Here is a 17177-nt window from a genome sequence, read left to right on the forward strand (position 1 = left end):
ATAACAGGCAAATGATTCATCTTGCGGCACACTGGTTGTGAAATTAGTTGGAGCCTGCGCAAATGAGTTCTATGACACAGCAAATGCTCTCAACCAAACATAAGTTCAAAGGAGGTGCCTAAAAAGATTGACTGTCCATTTCGCCAACCAGAAGGCTGCATAACCCAAGATATAGCCAATCACTGAAGAGTTGTGTACTTTCAAGAAGACTTCATTCTTCTTCCTGCGGCAGAAACTTGTCGGTGACCAGCAGATAAGACATTAAATACGGAGGTAATGTTAATATTCACCGCAAAATCGAACATTTGATTGCTGGTTATCTGTAATGTTCGCTTGAATGATTTCATATATAGCGCTAGCCTAGATGAAAATATTTTGGACACTTCGCATTTTACACCGTAGCTAGCTGGTTCAACCTATTGTAGCTGTACGTAGGCTAACGTTAACTAGCTTGACATTAGCTAGATGGGCTAGTCTAGTTTAATTTCGTAATTGAGTATGAAATATGACAAAAAAATGGCTGCATTTCTTTATACGAGATATCGATGAATTATTGTGTTATTGTGTTACGTTTGCAGACCACTAGAGATGGTTGGCTATCGAGTTTGAAAAAAAAAAATGACGAGCTGTAGCTCGGTAGCTAAATTAGCCGGCAAGCAATGACAAGGCATATGGCATGTTAATTGTTTTTTTGTTTTTTTAAACGTATAAATGAATATCTGCTATATAAACGAAGTTCAATAGCCTATTGTAAAATGTGTGAGGGAAGCTACAGCCCTTTGCCGAAGTGCTAACGTTAGTTAAGTTGAATTATGTGAATTACGTTTTACCCCGATCAGCTATGCTATGCATACGGGTTTGTGTTCATCACAGGCGTTCCTTTCGGGTTAGCATTTATGTTTTGTTCTGCCCTTGACACCAACGTTGATAGTTATTCGGTTTATGCGTAGAACACCATAACATTTAAATAATTATTGACGTGGTCATAATCTCGTATGACGACGAGGCTGTTGTGAAGCCATCAAGTGTTTTTATTTGCATGTCTTGTCAGCAGTCCTTCCGATGTACATTGTATAAGGTGAAGTTGGCGGTTTTGATGCTCTGCAAACTTTCCTTCTTTTTTAAATAGTGATTTTCTTTTCCGTTATGTTTTTCTCTCCAGAAGGTATTATTTACAAAAATGTCATCAGGAGCACTATTTCCCAGTTTGGTGTCGGGGTCTCGCGGCTCCTCCAGCAAATACTTGGTGGAATTCAGAGCCGGTAAGATGACGCTTAAAGGCAGTACGGTGACCCCGGACAAGCGGAAAGGCTTGGTATACATCCAGCAGACCGACGATTCCCTCATTCATTTCTGCTGGAAGGACAGGACATCAGGAAATGTTGATGACGTAAGCAGTCACTTAAGCCAAAGAGCCTATAAAATATCCAAATGCATCCATGCAGATTGTGGGCAGTCAGCCCGGTTCCCACAGTTTACAACCGCATTTGCACCTACTCACCAGGTTATGTATGATCTTTACTGGTTTGTGTGCAGGATCTCATCATTTTCCCTGATGACTGTGAGTTCAAGAGGGTTAACCAGTGCACTACAGGACGAGTTTATGTGCTGAAGTTTAAAGCTGGATCCAAAAGGCTTTTCTTTTGGATGCAGGTAAGGAAAGAATGGAATTCTCTGACCTACAGTGACTTTTGGGAGAGCCAAACTATGCTTTGTCCATTGACTTCATTGTCATTAATTTTTTATAGGCAAGCTTTATGATTACCTGGACAGAAGTGAGAATACACAAAACCATGAGCACAAAATGGCCCTGGTGTAGTCTGTATTTGAAATTGGCATAAAAACAAAACTGTTTTATGGAAACTATTTTGTTAACTTTCTCAAAATTATCCCACATGTGGTTTGAATTTTGATCACAGGCATCATTCCTAACCAGTGCACCACTCTCTCTCCCAGTGGTGTTTGTTCTTTTGTACATGTTAATTTGTAGATTTTCATAGTAATGTCCACTTTTATAAAGTACAAAGATGTGGCCTTTGTTGTGTCATGACCCGTATATGGTGCTGCTTTGCCCCAGGAGCCAAAAACGGACAAAGACGAGGAGCACTGCCGAAAGGTGAACGAGTACCTGAACAACCCCCCGATGCCTGGGGCACTGGGGAGTGGGGGCAGTGGGAGTCACGAGCTCTCAGCTCTTGGAGGTGAGTCGGTCACTGCTGGCAAACTGCCTGGGAATACCGACTTCAACACTGCCTTTCACCAATCTGCTTTTTCAAAATGCTGGCCATAAACATCTTAATGCCTTTTAAACGTATTAATAATGATCAATGAATAAATTTGACTTTTTGGATTTCACTTCACTGAACAAAGGGTAATCATTTTTATTTGTATTTGCTTGGCCAGGTAATTGATTGAAAAAGCTTTGAGCTTCAAGATGAATTGAATTGCATTTTTTTTTGGGTTGGTTATTTTCTATGTTCGAACATGTGTACAGCATTTCCTCTGTTGTGACCAGGGAAGGCACTATAGCACTGTGTATTTTATTAATGGCTTGAACATTTCTTCCATTTGTAGGTGAAGGTGGGCTGCAGAGCCTTCTGGGTAATATGAGCCACAACCAACTGATGCAGCTGATTGGACCGACTGGGCTGGGAGGACTTGGTGAGTGCTGGCTTCTCTGTGGAAGTCCCACTCCCCTGTCTGTTGAGCGAGTTCAGTGAATGCATGTGGTCAGCGGATTTATCTGTAGAGGTAATGTATCTCTGTGTGTTGCAGGTGGTCTGGGGGCTTTGGCTGGACCAGGCTTGGCTAGCCTGCTGGGAAGTGGAGGACCGGCTACCAGCAGCTCTTCATCTAGGTACCACACAACTGAACACAATTTCCACAAGATATCTGTGTAGTCCAACAATGGCCAACCAAAGCCATTACACATTTTCTTTTTTAATCCTTGCCATAATGCATCATGCGTGGTCAATAATAAGCGTTTTATTAACCTTGCCAGGAATTGAAGTCATAATCCTTATCTAGCATTGCTTTAGCAGAATAAGATTAATCTGAATGCTTCTGTCATTGGCTTTGTGTGCCTGTATATTGAGCAGGTTATCATAAGTTCTTAGTAGAGTGAACTTATTTGACACACTTGAGAATGGTTAAAGGGGGTGTTGGTGTGCATGCAGTGCTGTCCTGCCCTGCTGTCTTTGTGCTCTCTGCCTGACTGATGCTAGCACTGTCACCCCCCCCGCTAGCTCCAGGAGCCAGTCTGCAGCCGTCACCCCTTCCTCCGGCTCTGGGACCACCCGGATCAGCTCCGCCCCGGCCCCCACCACACCCATCACCCCGGCTGCCACCACTGCCACCTCCCCCAGCGTCACCCCCACCACCCCCGCGGCGCCCGCTGCCCCGGTCGCCCCCACCGCTACCAGCCCCACCCAGCCCATCCAGCTGAGTGACCTGCAGAGCATCCTGGCCACCATGAACGTGCCTGCAGTGGCTGCAGGAGGGGCAGGAGGTGAGGGCCACAGCGTCTCCCATAGCACTGCACACAAGCTCGGCTCTAATGACACACTGGGTTTTTATCACCTTCTGCTCGTAGCTGTGCATGTTTTTGACACAAAAATGAAACCAGCTTGAAATGAGCTTATGCTGATGTAAACATTTCTATTTTCCAATAACTTATGTACAAGAAAATGTCACCTTGATTCATATTAACCAATAGCGTTAGCCTGGAACTTGTAACTTGGCACTGGAGGTTGGTTGTGGTGAAGTGAATGGAATGACATTGTTCTGAGTGGCGGTGTTTTCCTGCAGTGGACTTGGCCAGTGTGCTGACCCCTGAGATCATGGCGCCCATCCTGGCCAATGCGGAGGTGCAGCAGCGCCTCCTGCCGTACCTGCCCTCCGGGGAGTCCCTGCCGCAGAGTGCCGATGAGATCCAGAACACGCTCACGTCCCCGCAGTTCCAGCAGGTGCAGTGGGCCCTCCTCATTCTGCCCTTCTCACTGAGAGTACTCGCCCACTCAGATGTTGTGCTGTGCACATTTGCGGTGTAATCGGTGGTACATTTCTCTCCTACTCCAGGCCATGAGCATGTTCAGCAGTGCGCTGGCATCCGGACAGCTGGGGCCTCTAATGAACCAGTTCGGCCTGCCCACAGAAGCTGTGGACGCAGCCAACAAAGGAGGTAAACACCCAATGGGCGTATTTTACTCTTCTACACAACTAATAAACACACAATCTGTCTCTCAGTAGAACCAGATCTACCTTCTCTCCACAATGTGAGAGATATGTTGATGGGAAGATGGGGGTTAATCTTGAGTTCCTCCACAGATGTGGAAGCTTTTGCGAAAGCCATGGAAGGAGGCGAAGGCAAGGCAGATGAAGGAGGGGATTCCAAAGACAAGAAGGATGATGAGGAGGACATGAGTCTGGATTAGCACATCTGAAACTAGTGCTTTCCCCTGCATCACATTTTGTTACTCTACCATCCGTAGTGCTTTCATTAGACAAGGTGCATCTCTATGGAAACGGATCTTCTCTTATTCTATATGTCAAGTTGGCACAAATAAACCTTTAATTGAAATGCCATGGTGTCTTTTTCATTGTGGGAGTTGTCCTTAATGTATGAGCTAATATCAGTGTTTTTGAATATGATCAGCATCCTACAAATGGTAACTTTAGCGGTCTTCTGTAGTGAAGTCTTTGCAGGGACACTTTTCTGATCCATTTGCATGTTCACCTCGCTTATAATGGGTATATGGGAAAAACGGCTTTTTCTTGGGGGATAAAATTCAAGATTAGTATTTCAATGGATTTAACTGCCTTAAGTACATTCAGTATTTCTCACATATCCAGTAAATTGAAATTGTGCCAAAGATCAAATCTGGAGGCCAAAATCCCAGTGAGCACCAAATTACTGTTAACTGCAACTCATGTGATTCCTGTGATAGACATTGCGTATCACATTGCGTATCCCTGTGTATGGCAGCCTGTAGCATAGTGGTTAAGGTAAATGACTGGGACACACAATGTTGGTGGTTCTAATCCCGGTGTAGCCACAATAAGATCTGCACAGCCGTTGGGCCCTTGAGCAAGGCCCTTAACCCTGCATTGCTCCAGGGGAGGATTGTCTCCTGCTTAGTCTAATCAAATGCCAATAATGTAATGTACTATTGCGAAGCATCATTCATTTCTCCCAAAGAAAACTTTATTGAAGCCCTTAAACATTTGTTTACAAAAAGTATAATTTGGTGGGGATCATTTCGAATTTTCGTGGTTGAGTAAAAATGGAATACGGATATTTGTTTGGTTTTAAAAACTCTGATAATATTGTTCCCATAATACCAGACAAAAATGCAAAAGGTGCAATTCCAATATAATACAAGGAGATCTTATTTTAGTCCCAAATATGATGTGCTGTTGAATTTTGAAAGATTTTATATTTTGGACCCTTTCATTTCCATAGAATTTTGTACTGCTGGACAGCTGGATGATAATGAAAAAGGAATGTCATTCCTTGAGGATCTATACCATGTCAATCTTGTCCAGGTTATAGGTTTACCCGAATAAGACATTGGGCTGGTGGAAAAAATATTTTACATTTAATATTTAAAAAAATCATATTCATAAATATCTGTTTAAATTATCTATTAAAGGTATGCCCACCACCCAGGATTGTAACATGTAGGGAGGATCCTCGGAGTCAGGTTGTGTAGGGGCTACATGGCAGGGCAGCCCTGGGTGCCCACAGCTCCGTGCACAGACAGGGGCTTGCTTAGAACGGCTGGTCTCTGGTTGATCACTACCCTTCGCACACAGCCGTGGAAAGCAGGCAAAGAAGAGGGTAGACCGGGGACATCCACAGTATCTGCGGAGATACAGAAAAACATTATTTCCAAGAAATGAGACCAAAATGCAAGAATGATTACTCCCCAAAAAGAGACCATACATTCGAGAACCTCAGTTCTTCGTTTTAAGACTTCCTGAGGATTAAGTAATTTGTCTTAATTCTAACATTACACCAATAATAAAGTATTTAGTGAATATGAAGGCTCTCAGTTTATGTGAAGTTACTCATTTTTTAAAAGCTTGCCACCATTTATGGTGAGATAAAAAAGCAAGGAGGACTGCAGCCTGTAATATGACTGTTGAGCTGACCTGGCACTCCTCCCAGGTAAACGGTCTCTTTGCCCCCTGATGGACGGCTCTTCTTCGGGCCAATGCCATGCTCACTGCCAGTGTCCACGTCGAGCTGGATCACGTTGCTTTTCTTCACGACTGTAGGCAACACAAAGAATTGCAACGTCAACTGAGGACTAAATGACCTACCATGGAGCAGTTCAGCCAGGGTGTTATATTGCCTACAGGATTAACAGGTGAGTGTAATGACTGTGTGTTACTCACCTCCGATGCTGTGCCAGCGCCCGTTACACAGCGACTCCTCTGGAGTGAAGGATGCCGAGAATTCTCCGTTCCCGTTATTCACTAGCACTGTCACCTACAGTTAAGCACATAACACTGCTGCGTCAACAACGTATTTCAGAAAAAGGAAGGCTGGTAACTAATAAAACTTGAAAGGTTATAACGTGCTAGAACCATTTTAAAGGAGTTGATATCTTAAGGTCACTGTGGTAGTAAAGCTGGTTCATACCTCTCCTTGGTTCAGGTACAGGCTGAGCTGTAGACCTGTTTGCCCTCCAGCGTGCAGCAGCAGCCCAGACTCTGAGACGGGTCGTACCTCCAGCAGGATCTCCAGGTCCCGCCCCACCATTAGGGCCTCGACTGAAAAAGACGGAGAAGGGGAAGGTACTCAGCTGTCTGCCATGAAGGGTACCAACATTCTTCCAACATTTCCTATGCACAGGCATGACCCACACCCAAGCTGAACATCTGATCGGAAAGCTGAAGCCAAAGTAATATCGACTGCCTTTGCCTTACTTGACTTGGAACACTTTGGAAAAGCTCACCAATGGAGAGGTGCCCCCCCTGGCTGGAGAAGTAGGCTCCTGGCTGCAGTCCGTCCTGGAAGCAGGGCACCACCCCCAGGGCCTGAGATGGGCTGCCCAGGGGCTCCTCATTCAGCCTCACATCCCTGATACAGCCAGTGAAGCCTCCTTCAGCAGGGACCTGCAGTAGCACAGACAGTCTCAGACCCTCACTCTTTGAAGGGTGTGCTGGAGAAAGATCTATTCAATTATAGTTGAGGCTACATCACAATAATTATTTATGTATTGCAGAACTGCAGATGTATCGCAGCAGAAAATAAATCAGTTCTCGTGAACAGAGATTTTCCAAAAATAAAATTTGAACAGGTTATTATCATTAGATCTTCTTTCCTTTGAAATATATATATATATATATATATATATATATATATATTCATGAGCACATTAGCTGAAGGAAATATACTTTAATCTTGTTGTATCTGTGGCAGTAAAACCTGTGATTTTGTCACTATGTGTGCAGGTGGATTTGAAAATGGATTCCATGTACAGTTTGAATCCAGCGGTTTATACACCGTACCGTGTGAGTCGAGCTGGAGAGCCTGGAGGGAAGGCCACCGATATACAGAGGGGGCCTGAGAGGGCTTTTCTCCCCATTGGGCACCTTCCTGGAATGCACATTAATGCCATCCACCACCAGGACGGCTTTCTCCCCCTCCCTCTTCACAAAGACCTAAAGAGGCATAAATACACGGGGTTAAACACGCACATCAACGGTCATCAACGCCTTTTATTCCAGTCCATTGCGTTTGAGCCATTAAAAGACCTCGTTCCAACACAAATGCAATGCTAATGCTAATGGCACTTTGCTTCTTGAAGATGTAAGACGGTAGTTGGAGTCAGCGGACCCTGATTCTGCAGTGGTGCTGGTACTTGCCGTGTGCCACTGGTTGTCGCTGTACTTCTTGCGGCTGCGAATGCTGGCCTTTCTCCGGCCGCCATCGATCAGCAGGAGAAAGTGACCGTCAGAGACGGACAACATCATGGCGACACCGACTTTCTCTCCGGGCACGTAAAAGATCAACCCGTCTGAGGAGTTGACACGGACACCCATGGAGAAGTGAGGTCTGAAGGGGAGAAAAATGCATAATATAAGATGGAGGGCTGTTTCTATCTGGAACATCTCACACTGATCAGAAAGAATTTATCACTACATTTTCTTTACCTTTCACACAGAATATACTTGCTTTATACAACTTTAACATGCTTGCAATTAACCCCAATGATAAGAAACAACTTATTCCAAGTGCAATGGTACCATGACGAGCACAATAAATAATATGTTCAGGGAGCAAAGGGGAGGAGGTGGTGCTGACTAACACACTGTACATACAGTACATATAAGTGTATGTATATATATATTTATTTTCAGAACTCACGTCTTCCTGAAGGCCTCAGGGACGGTGTCGAACTTCAGGTAGCTGTGTGAGGAGCCACTGAACTGAAGTGCGTCAGCATCATGAGCAGACAGCTCTCCCTGGCACAAGCCCCTGGCACTGCGGTTCCGTGGGCCGCTCGGGGGCTTCCTGTTCCTGCCCTGGAGACGGTGAGACAGCCAGGTCAGAGTCAGAGCCAGGGGAAACGGAGCACAAGGCTCTCATTCACAAGTCTAAGTTAAAATGTTTTAAGGTTAAGGTTTGGTGGAGGCACAGAAAGATGACAGTGGGATGCAGAGATACTGGGGTAATGGCATCGTCCAAAGGGCTGACATGGAAAAGAGCAGGTGTTTTACCCTGGGGCTCTTCTCGACCTTGGCCAGCACTTGCTGGGGCGGTTTGGCTGCGGGGCAGCTCAGCGGTGCGTTAACATTCTCCTTTGACCTCAGGAGGTTCACCATCTGAGGCGAATCTGCGTTGTTACTGCAACGTTAGAATTGAGATGAGAATGAATCGCCTCTCTTTTCCTCCCTCTTCACAAATTGCGCCCGCTTTCTTCACACCGTCGTCCTGCTCTCTCACTTACCGGTTGATGAACAGGTTGCTGACACAACCAGAGAAGTTGGCCACCCCCACATCCTCAGGGGTTCCCCCGAGGTACGTGCTTTTGACCGGGAAGCCTGCGGCAGGGCTGGCTCCAGAAGGCCGCGCTGAACTGTCCAGCATGTCATCCACATACACACGCAGCCTAAACACAGCAAACATCACTGACATATTCACAACTGAGATCCCTCCTATCTACTAGCTAAATATACTCAGTGACAAGCAACCCTTATGTTATATATTTTTATCAATAATTTTAACAAAATATAATTCAATTTAGTCTATTTTAAGTTTAATTTAGGCACATCTACAGAAAGATTCAAGGAGTAAAATCCTATTAATTGTATTTTCTCTGGAATATCCAACCTACCCTTTGCCATTGCTGTACACAGTCACATAATGGCTGATGGCATCATTGTAGGTCTTCAGAGACTTAATTTCCTTGCCCCTGGCTCTCACCACCACATGCCCCCTGTCAAGGAGAACCTGGCACACTCCATCCTGAAGGGAAAAGAAAACGGATAGTTCTAAACTTGGGGCAACAATAAATGCTTCATATTAGAGGCCTGCAAGTGATGTCACTGTGCCATCAATAGCACTCCAGACACCAAGAACCTCAACTGCTGAATGAGCTTTTATGTCATATTCTTTGATAAACACTATGACAATTCACAGTTCTGTCATAGGCTGGGGAAAGCAAATTGGATCTCACATTTGATAAATAACCTACTGTTTCCAATGTACAAAATTATAATTATTTGATGATAAAGTAGGTAGCCAGCAAAGTTGGCTTTAGATAAAGGTGACTGGTTAGCAAGCCAAGTTGTGTCCTGGGATATGCCATTGGTCTCGTAGGCACCGTGCCCAAACCACTACTCCACACCGCCACCTGTAGTTTAGTAATACTTCTCCCTGGTTTAGTAATGCTCAAACTGCATATGAAATGCTTTGTCTGTTGAGCAGAATACAATGATGATGGCGATGGTGATGAAGGGTACAGATTGTAACTTACCTCAGCCACGTAGTGGAGTAGGAGGCCATTCTTCTGGTCTGTTCGAAAGCCCAGTCCAGCGTAGAAGTTAGACTGTAGGCTGGGGAGGTTGTCCAGGCTCAGGCCCAAGTAACCTGTTCCAGAGAAGTGTACTTCCCGTGAGACCTGAAGACATAAGACAGAACGAAATTACTGACCACACCACACTTTTAAAGATGACAAAATTAAGATGAAGAATATGAATAAGTTTTGATAATAGCTCCTACAAAAACACAGGCTGTGTTTACAATGGGTGGTTATTGTGTTACATCACTGATATAAATATATAAATGATAAGTGATAAAATGGTCAACATTAGTTGTCTTTCATCTTCACTGTATGAGGACACACCAGCAGACAGCTCCAAATGTACCCAGAACTGCACAGTACATCAAAGCAAACCTAAAGATAAATACATCAGACCCTATCTGTGGCAGGAATGCAGTGGCAGCACACAAACAAAGCAACACTGTATGTTCTCACCAGGAGGTCAGATGAGCAACCATAACTGACTCCAGAGCTGTTCATCCTCTTTATGTCTATGTAGGAGCCTTGGGCCTTGATGTTTCTGAAGCAACCTTTGATGGAGATTTGATCAGGGAACAAGGCCTTCAAGCTGTCCAAAAGAAACATTCAGTTGATTGTTTGTTAACCAGTACCTTAGTACACTTTGTCTTGTCTCTGAAGAAGTGTATTCTTATATACCCTACTATTAGCTTAGTAAGTATAATCAAGGTTAAAACGAGGCTAAGTCATTTATATGGTTTGCACTTTTGATACAAACATTTTGGTAATGCAACACGAAGATACATGACTATAATAGAATATACTGGAAACAAATTCAATTCAATTCAAAAAATATATTTTTATACATATTTACAATGTATTAAAAAAAACGATGTTCTTAAAACTTCTTAAACTGACTTAATTAAAATGAACTCTTTTACTGTTTGCAAATGGAGAATTCACAAAATTGGCATGACTGATCAAGACAAATGAAAACAGGTTAAGACAAAAGTTCACTTATCTGAACTGAGTCAGAACTGGCATATTATTTTACTTGGTGTATCTGCAAAGGGAAATGTGCATTTAGAGTACATGGTCAGGGACATATTCTGCTGTGTCTGTTGCCCTCGATTACCTTTCTGGAAGTTTATCCTTGGGAACTCCTCCCAGGAAGTAGCTGTCACGGAACGGGGGCACACCACCCTTGTCAGGGATGACACTGTACACTGGGGACTTGTTGATCCTCACCAACAACCGCTTGGAAGGACTGTAAAGGATGATAACATCCACCTAGACACAGAATAGATACAATGGCCTAATTGGTAAATGGTTGGCATTTATAATCCAAAGCGCTATACAATTCACCATTCACCCATTCATACACACACTCACACACCATGGCGATTGCCCGTCAGGAGCAATTGGGGGTTAGGTGTCTTTCTCAGGGACACTTCGACGGACCCAGGGGTCGGATCGAACCAGCAACCCTGCGACTGCCAGACGACTGCTCTTACCACCTGAGCCTAATTATCTTTTCGGAGTGATTACAAAAAAAAACCTGGGTAAGGAAGATAAATCTCTTTGACCATCATGACTAAACTGATCCACCAATTACTTCACACTGCTGTACTTTCCCAGCTATGAACCTTTAAACTCCTCTAACTGCTGTCAAGGCTTTTTCTACTTGAATGACAGATAATATAGAAGATCATTCAGGCGATATGATGGTGATGACAGTGAGTAAGGTAGGTCTTACTGTTTTTGTCTGTCCACGGCTGATGCTGATGTGTTCCACAGCATTTTCGCTTGCCTCCTCCTCTACCATCCCTCCTCCAAAGTCGTAAAAGAGCTTGAGTTGTCCACCATGGACAGCCAGACACAAAAACTGCTCCTGAGTGCACAAAAAAGGCAATGAGCCAGGAAGCTGGAGCTAGCAAGTGATGAGTGTCAATATTTTCCTCATAATACTTTCTACTCATATTAGCTAATGAAATGCAAGTTTATTAGCATGGATAACAGTAATTATTAACTTGAGTACATTACAATACACAACTCGAGTCGGGTGTGGGTGCTGCATTGAGAGGCAAAGGCTTACTTTGTGAAGCAGCAGCATAAGAATGCCATTGTGTGAGAGAATTCTGACTTCCTGTTCAAAACGCCGTTTGCTCTCTCCCTCCACATTGAGTACGATCTCGGCATAACCTGTGCCGTCGAAGTAGGCGGCGTCGTGGACCCACTGCTGTGCCAGGGCTGGCTTTGTTCTAGAGTCAAGACAAAATCAGCAGAAATCATACTATGCTATGTCTAAAGATTCACCTATGGAATCATTCACAAAGTCATCTGATCTTGAATAAAAGTTGTATGGTTTGCTTGCTCTCCTGCTATTTTGAATTGATGTAATTGATTTTCATAAATTATTTGCAGATACTGCTTGAACTTCAGCATTCATCGTTTCTCTCTTCAGTCTATCTACTTGATTTGTGCAATTGGTAATGGACTCAATTAGCACTCACAAGGTTAGAATCCCACTGAGGGAAACCGTCTTTACCAAACATATACTGTACAACCAGGAAACAGAAATAATTAGAATAACATGCCTAGATTGTTTGAGAACACTCTGAAGATACTTTTTTTGCTTGTATTCAACTTTGTGATAACTGCTTACAAAAATACACTTTCATTTGTATGACAGCATGGAACATAATATAACATTAATAATTGTATCAACAAATACAGGCCAGTGAGTACACTTTGCTTCATTGTGAGGATGTGGTCCTGGGGGCTCACCTGCCACAGGGCTTGACCGCAGTGGTGTCCAGCTGGAAGGCCTGTTTAAAGTTGTAGAGACTCAACACCTCCTCATTCAGAGTCTCCATCTCCATGCAACCCTTGAAGAACGGCAGCTGAAGCTCTTTAGGGGGCTGCGGGGCAACAAAGAACAAAAATAAATGCATTATAAAAATGTCCATATCCTGCAATAATTATTTTACTGAATGAATGAGTGGTAAAGCTGAAGCTAGCACACACTCCACTCCCCCAAACACACACACACACACACACATATCCACACACACACCACAAACACACACACACACACACTCACACACACACAAACACACACACATACCCATACACATACACACATACACACATACACACACGCACACGCACACGCACACGCACATTCTCATACACATACACATACCCATACACACATACACACATGCATACACATACACATACACACACAGAAAGACAGGCGTTGGTGAGCACTCTCACCGTGAAGGAATCGGGATATCCTCCCACGTAAAAGACTGTGTCTTTTTCTGAAAGATTAAGCAGTCCACTGTCTCCGTTTGACTCCACCTCCCTCTTTATCACCTTCTTCACCGTACCATCATCTGAGATTGCTATCTGCCCATACTGCAGAATCCTGAAACAACATCCCATAACATGGACCATGTCTCAGTGTGGTCCATCAGCACTGCAGGGCACACACCCTGTATGGACTCCGTAACATTATCAGTTGCATGTATAACATATAAGTATATACTCAGTTAAAAATAAAAATATTCCCTAAATATTCCATAAGAGTTAGGGTAGAAGTAACCAACACAATGTCTGGTTTCATGGATTTTCCTTGAACATTTTTGTTATATATGTATTAGTATGTGTTATTATATATTTAACATTATATATTATATATTTATTATACATTTCTAACTGTGTTACTCCAGTAAAAACATTTTTTTAATAAGTAAAGCTCTCAAGATGACAACATAATTGTTGAGTGCATCTGCAATGCTGATACTTTTAAAAGCTGCTGAAAGTCCTTTCCTTTTCATGAAGAATACAATACTGTTAAGGTTTATAATACAAGTTTAATGTGATAATGCAAGTTCATGGTGATGACTATGAGTTATGTCATTGGCCAATTTGAATGAAGTAGAAACTGAGAATGAAGACCACCCACCTCTCCAGGATGACGTTGTTGAAATTGCCATCTGCAAGTATATTATAATCCACTGTCACCTGAGCTGTGCCATTGCCCACATTGTACACCCAACGGAGCTGCTTGCCCTCCAGTGACATGCCCATGAACTCCTTACTGGCCTTCAGGTCAAAACATACATATTTATAAATAAGAATAACAACAATAATAATGAATAATAATAACTTGACAGTCTATATGTACAATATTCCTTGGTAGCTTGAATGCAGTGACCTTGGGCTGTGATTCTACGCACAAGCATGCTGGCTAGCGGGGATGTGATCATTTTCACATTTGTGGCACATTTATTGGATGAGATGTATATAGGTGTCTGATAAAATATCTGTATCATAATGTGATCCAGCTGCATAGACATACACAGTACATATACAGCAAAACGGAACTTACGTCTGTGTTGCCGAGATACAAGACAAACTGGCGTGTGCTCTCATCCTGTCGTTTTTTCTTGCCGGACTCAGGAAGCGTGATGTAGAACTTGAGGGAGTTGTATGCTTCCAGGTCAGCCAGGTTACTGGGGGTCCTCACCTGTATACCTGAGGTCCCATTAAACTTCACTGGCACTTTCACCTGGGGTGCACACAAACAGAAGCATATCACAATAAGAGGTATGGGGCAATTCAACAGAGCAACTCAATCTTCACAGTGGCAAATGAAACAGAATACAACAGGGCTACTCAGAGATTTGTGGACTTTGAGATCTCTGATGGCAAGCCTTTACTGTATCCTGTCTGTATTGTCCCTCCTCCCGCCTTCATTGGTCAATACTCTCTGTGCCCTCCCCTCGTCCGTACCTTATTGGCGGCATTTCGCGCCTGCTCGATGAGTTGGCGGATCCTGTCTATGTTCTCAGAGATGTTGGGCATCTGTGCAGAACGGTTCTGTAGCTTGTCCAGTTTTTTCATGAGAAGAGGAATCGTTTCCCCCAGCAATCCAACTGCAGACATCACAAGACAATGTACACACAAACAAATGTCATGAAACTAAGCAATGGCTTCTATCCATCGAATCCCACAGATACTGTATGTATTTATGCACTGCCTTTTCTTATAAAATGAGCCCTGCTACTATCTGTTGCCCTATAACCTGTAGCAGAATGCATTTGTACAATAACAGAACTCACTTTAGGAAAAAGCCATGTTGACTGTTCTATCAAAAATTTGCATGATTATTAGATTAAACAGCATTTATTGATGCACAATCATGTTTTAAATGTTTTGGAGTGTGGCAAAAAAATCTCACAAGTACCACATTTTTACAAAAAGTAATTTCTGTTAGTGAATATGAATATTTTTGAAGAAGTCATGAAAATGCGCAACACTGCTACTTTACAGAGTCACCACTTTATTCACACCTGCCAATAAAGTGGTGACTCTGTAAAGTAGCTGTGTTGCGCTTTTTCCTTACTTTTTCAAAAGTTTAACCTCAAAAAAAGCTGCACCTGCAAAAAAACTCTACCAAGGTGTGCAGGCCCTCTCTGAATATGAATATGTCTCACTTTGTAGTTGGACCACATCATGATATAGATGTATTTTATCAGACTGTATTTGCTATATACAGCCCATCCAATCAACGTGGAGCAAATGTGAAAATGATCACATCCCTGTTAACCAGCATGTTCATGCAAGACTGCCTACAATGAGAAACCTCAGAAATAACAAAGCATTATCTGTCAATTGTGGTCCTGAAGGAAAAAATAGGCTCTCTAATTCAGAGCATAATTTTAAATGTGAGTGGTTATAATTCATAGAAAATGATTGTAAGACGGTAAAATAGAATTGCAAGTTCAGTGTAATTATCAGGGTTTGCCTATATTTTCCCGCAGTGTTTTATACGTAGTTGTGTTTAATCACAGGGGTTCCTGGGTATTAGGCACACATGAAAGCCAGCCAATCAGCAGACCTGATTTGTTGGCCTCCATGAAGGCGTTGTTGATGTCCTCGTTGGTGGCGTTGGAGTCTCCATATTGCTGCTGCCACTCAGTCAGCTGTTTCTTGATGGGGCTGAGTGCGTCCTCCACCTGTGCAGTGGTGCTGTTGGCCTCTGCAGCAGCCCGCTTGGCCTCAGCAAGGTCCTTTGCGGTCTCCTCTGGAGGAAAATGCATAAGCATATGCAATTTTTCAGATACTCTGGGTGATCATAATTCATACTGTGCTACGTCGATGGTACATTGCGTGTCCGTGGGTGTTCGTGAGTGCTCTTGTCCCGATGTGTCTACATAAAATTGTACTCACCTCTGCTAACATTGAGGTTTTTCTGGGCCAATTCCAGATCCCTTAGAAGAGATTCCTGTTTCTTTTTGGCATCTTTAATCCGTGCCTTTGCGTCCCGAAGATCGGGCTTCAATTCTACAGGAGAAAAATGTGTGCTGTTGTTATTGCTGTTTTTCATCTCGTCCTTGCAAGCCACACTGCAGCATGGCACAGAACACACTGCAGCATAGCAGAAAACACACTGCAGCATGGCACAGAACACACTGCAGCATAGCAGAAAACACACTGCAGCATGGCACAGAACACACTGCAGCATAGCAGAAAACACACTGCAGCATGGCACAGAACACACTGCAGCATAGCAGAAAACACACTGCAGCGTGGCACAGAACACACTGCAGCATAGCAGAAAACACACTGCAGCGTGGCACAGAACACACTGCAGCATAGCAGAAAACACACTGCAGTGTGGCACAGAACACACTGCAGCATAGCAGAAAACACACTGCAGCATGGCACAGAACACACTGCAGCATAGCAGAAAACACACTGCAGTGTGGCACAGAACACACTGCAGCATAGCAGAAAACACACTGCAGCGTGGCACAGAACACACTGCAGCATAGCAGAAAACACACTGCAGCATGGCACAGAACACACTGCAGCATAGCAGAAAACACACTGCAGCATGGCACAGAACACACTGCAGCATAGCAGAAAACACACTGCAGCATGGCACAGAACACACTGCAGCATAGCAGAAAACACACTGCAGCGTGGCACAGAACACACTGCAGCATAGCAGAAAACACACTGCAGCGTGGCACAGAACACACTGCAGCATAGCAGAAAACACACTGCAGCATGGCACAGAACACACTGCAGCATAGCAGAAAACACACTGCAGTGTGGCACAGAACACACTGCAGCATAGCAGAAAAC

The 17177-nt window shown here is 43.7% G+C and overlaps 2 protein-coding genes across 4 annotated transcripts in view; one reads left to right on the forward strand and one right to left on the reverse strand.

The window, feature by feature from the left end:
- Positions 1-128: 128 nt before the first annotated feature.
- adrm1 (ADRM1 26S proteasome ubiquitin receptor) lies at positions 129-4584 on the forward strand. 2 transcript variants are annotated; one of them, XM_061257839.1, is made up of 10 exons: positions 129-273; positions 1163-1390; positions 1537-1653; positions 2078-2201; positions 2575-2661; positions 2776-2857; positions 3246-3508; positions 3808-3965; positions 4078-4180; positions 4327-4584. In XM_061257839.1, exons 2-10 carry the CDS (start codon positions 1181-1183, stop codon positions 4431-4433), a joined length of 1251 nt encoding a protein of 416 aa, XP_061113823.1. In that variant the 5' UTR covers positions 129-273; positions 1163-1180; the 3' UTR covers positions 4434-4584. The 2 variants fall into 2 exon arrangements, with proteins under 2 accessions (XP_061113823.1, XP_061113824.1); XM_061257840.1 differs by having other exon boundaries at positions 151-273; positions 1166-1390.
- Positions 4585-5181: 597 nt separating this feature from the next.
- lama5 (laminin, alpha 5) overlaps positions 5182-17177 on the reverse strand; it is a 66917-nt gene continuing 54921 nt past the window's right edge. For both annotated transcript variants that reach the window (XM_061258017.1, XM_061258016.1), the window contains exons 58-80: positions 16257-16370; positions 15925-16110; positions 14817-14959; positions 14413-14592; positions 13987-14126; positions 13293-13446; positions 12801-12934; positions 12109-12274; positions 11770-11904; positions 11149-11303; positions 10491-10623; positions 9990-10133; positions 9348-9478; positions 8961-9122; positions 8731-8857; positions 8378-8535; positions 7876-8065; positions 7519-7671; positions 6963-7122; positions 6647-6777; positions 6400-6493; positions 6154-6273; positions 5182-5863 (exon numbers count right to left, since the gene is read on the reverse strand). In XM_061258017.1, the coding sequence (XP_061114001.1) occupies positions 5715-5863; positions 6154-6273; positions 6400-6493; positions 6647-6777; positions 6963-7122; positions 7519-7671; positions 7876-8065; positions 8378-8535; positions 8731-8857; positions 8961-9122; positions 9348-9478; positions 9990-10133; positions 10491-10623; positions 11149-11303; positions 11770-11904; positions 12109-12274; positions 12801-12934; positions 13293-13446; positions 13987-14126; positions 14413-14592; positions 14817-14959; positions 15925-16110; positions 16257-16370 (3359 nt within the window). In that variant the 3' untranslated portion in view covers positions 5182-5714. The remainder of the gene's footprint in view (positions 5864-6153; positions 6274-6399; positions 6494-6646; positions 6778-6962; positions 7123-7518; positions 7672-7875; positions 8066-8377; positions 8536-8730; positions 8858-8960; positions 9123-9347; positions 9479-9989; positions 10134-10490; positions 10624-11148; positions 11304-11769; positions 11905-12108; positions 12275-12800; positions 12935-13292; positions 13447-13986; positions 14127-14412; positions 14593-14816; positions 14960-15924; positions 16111-16256; positions 16371-17177) is intronic.

This window comes from Conger conger, chromosome 10 (assembly GCF_963514075.1).
Source record: "Conger conger chromosome 10, fConCon1.1, whole genome shotgun sequence".
In the NCBI taxonomy this organism is placed as follows: Eukaryota; Metazoa; Chordata; class Actinopteri; order Anguilliformes; family Congridae; genus Conger; species Conger conger.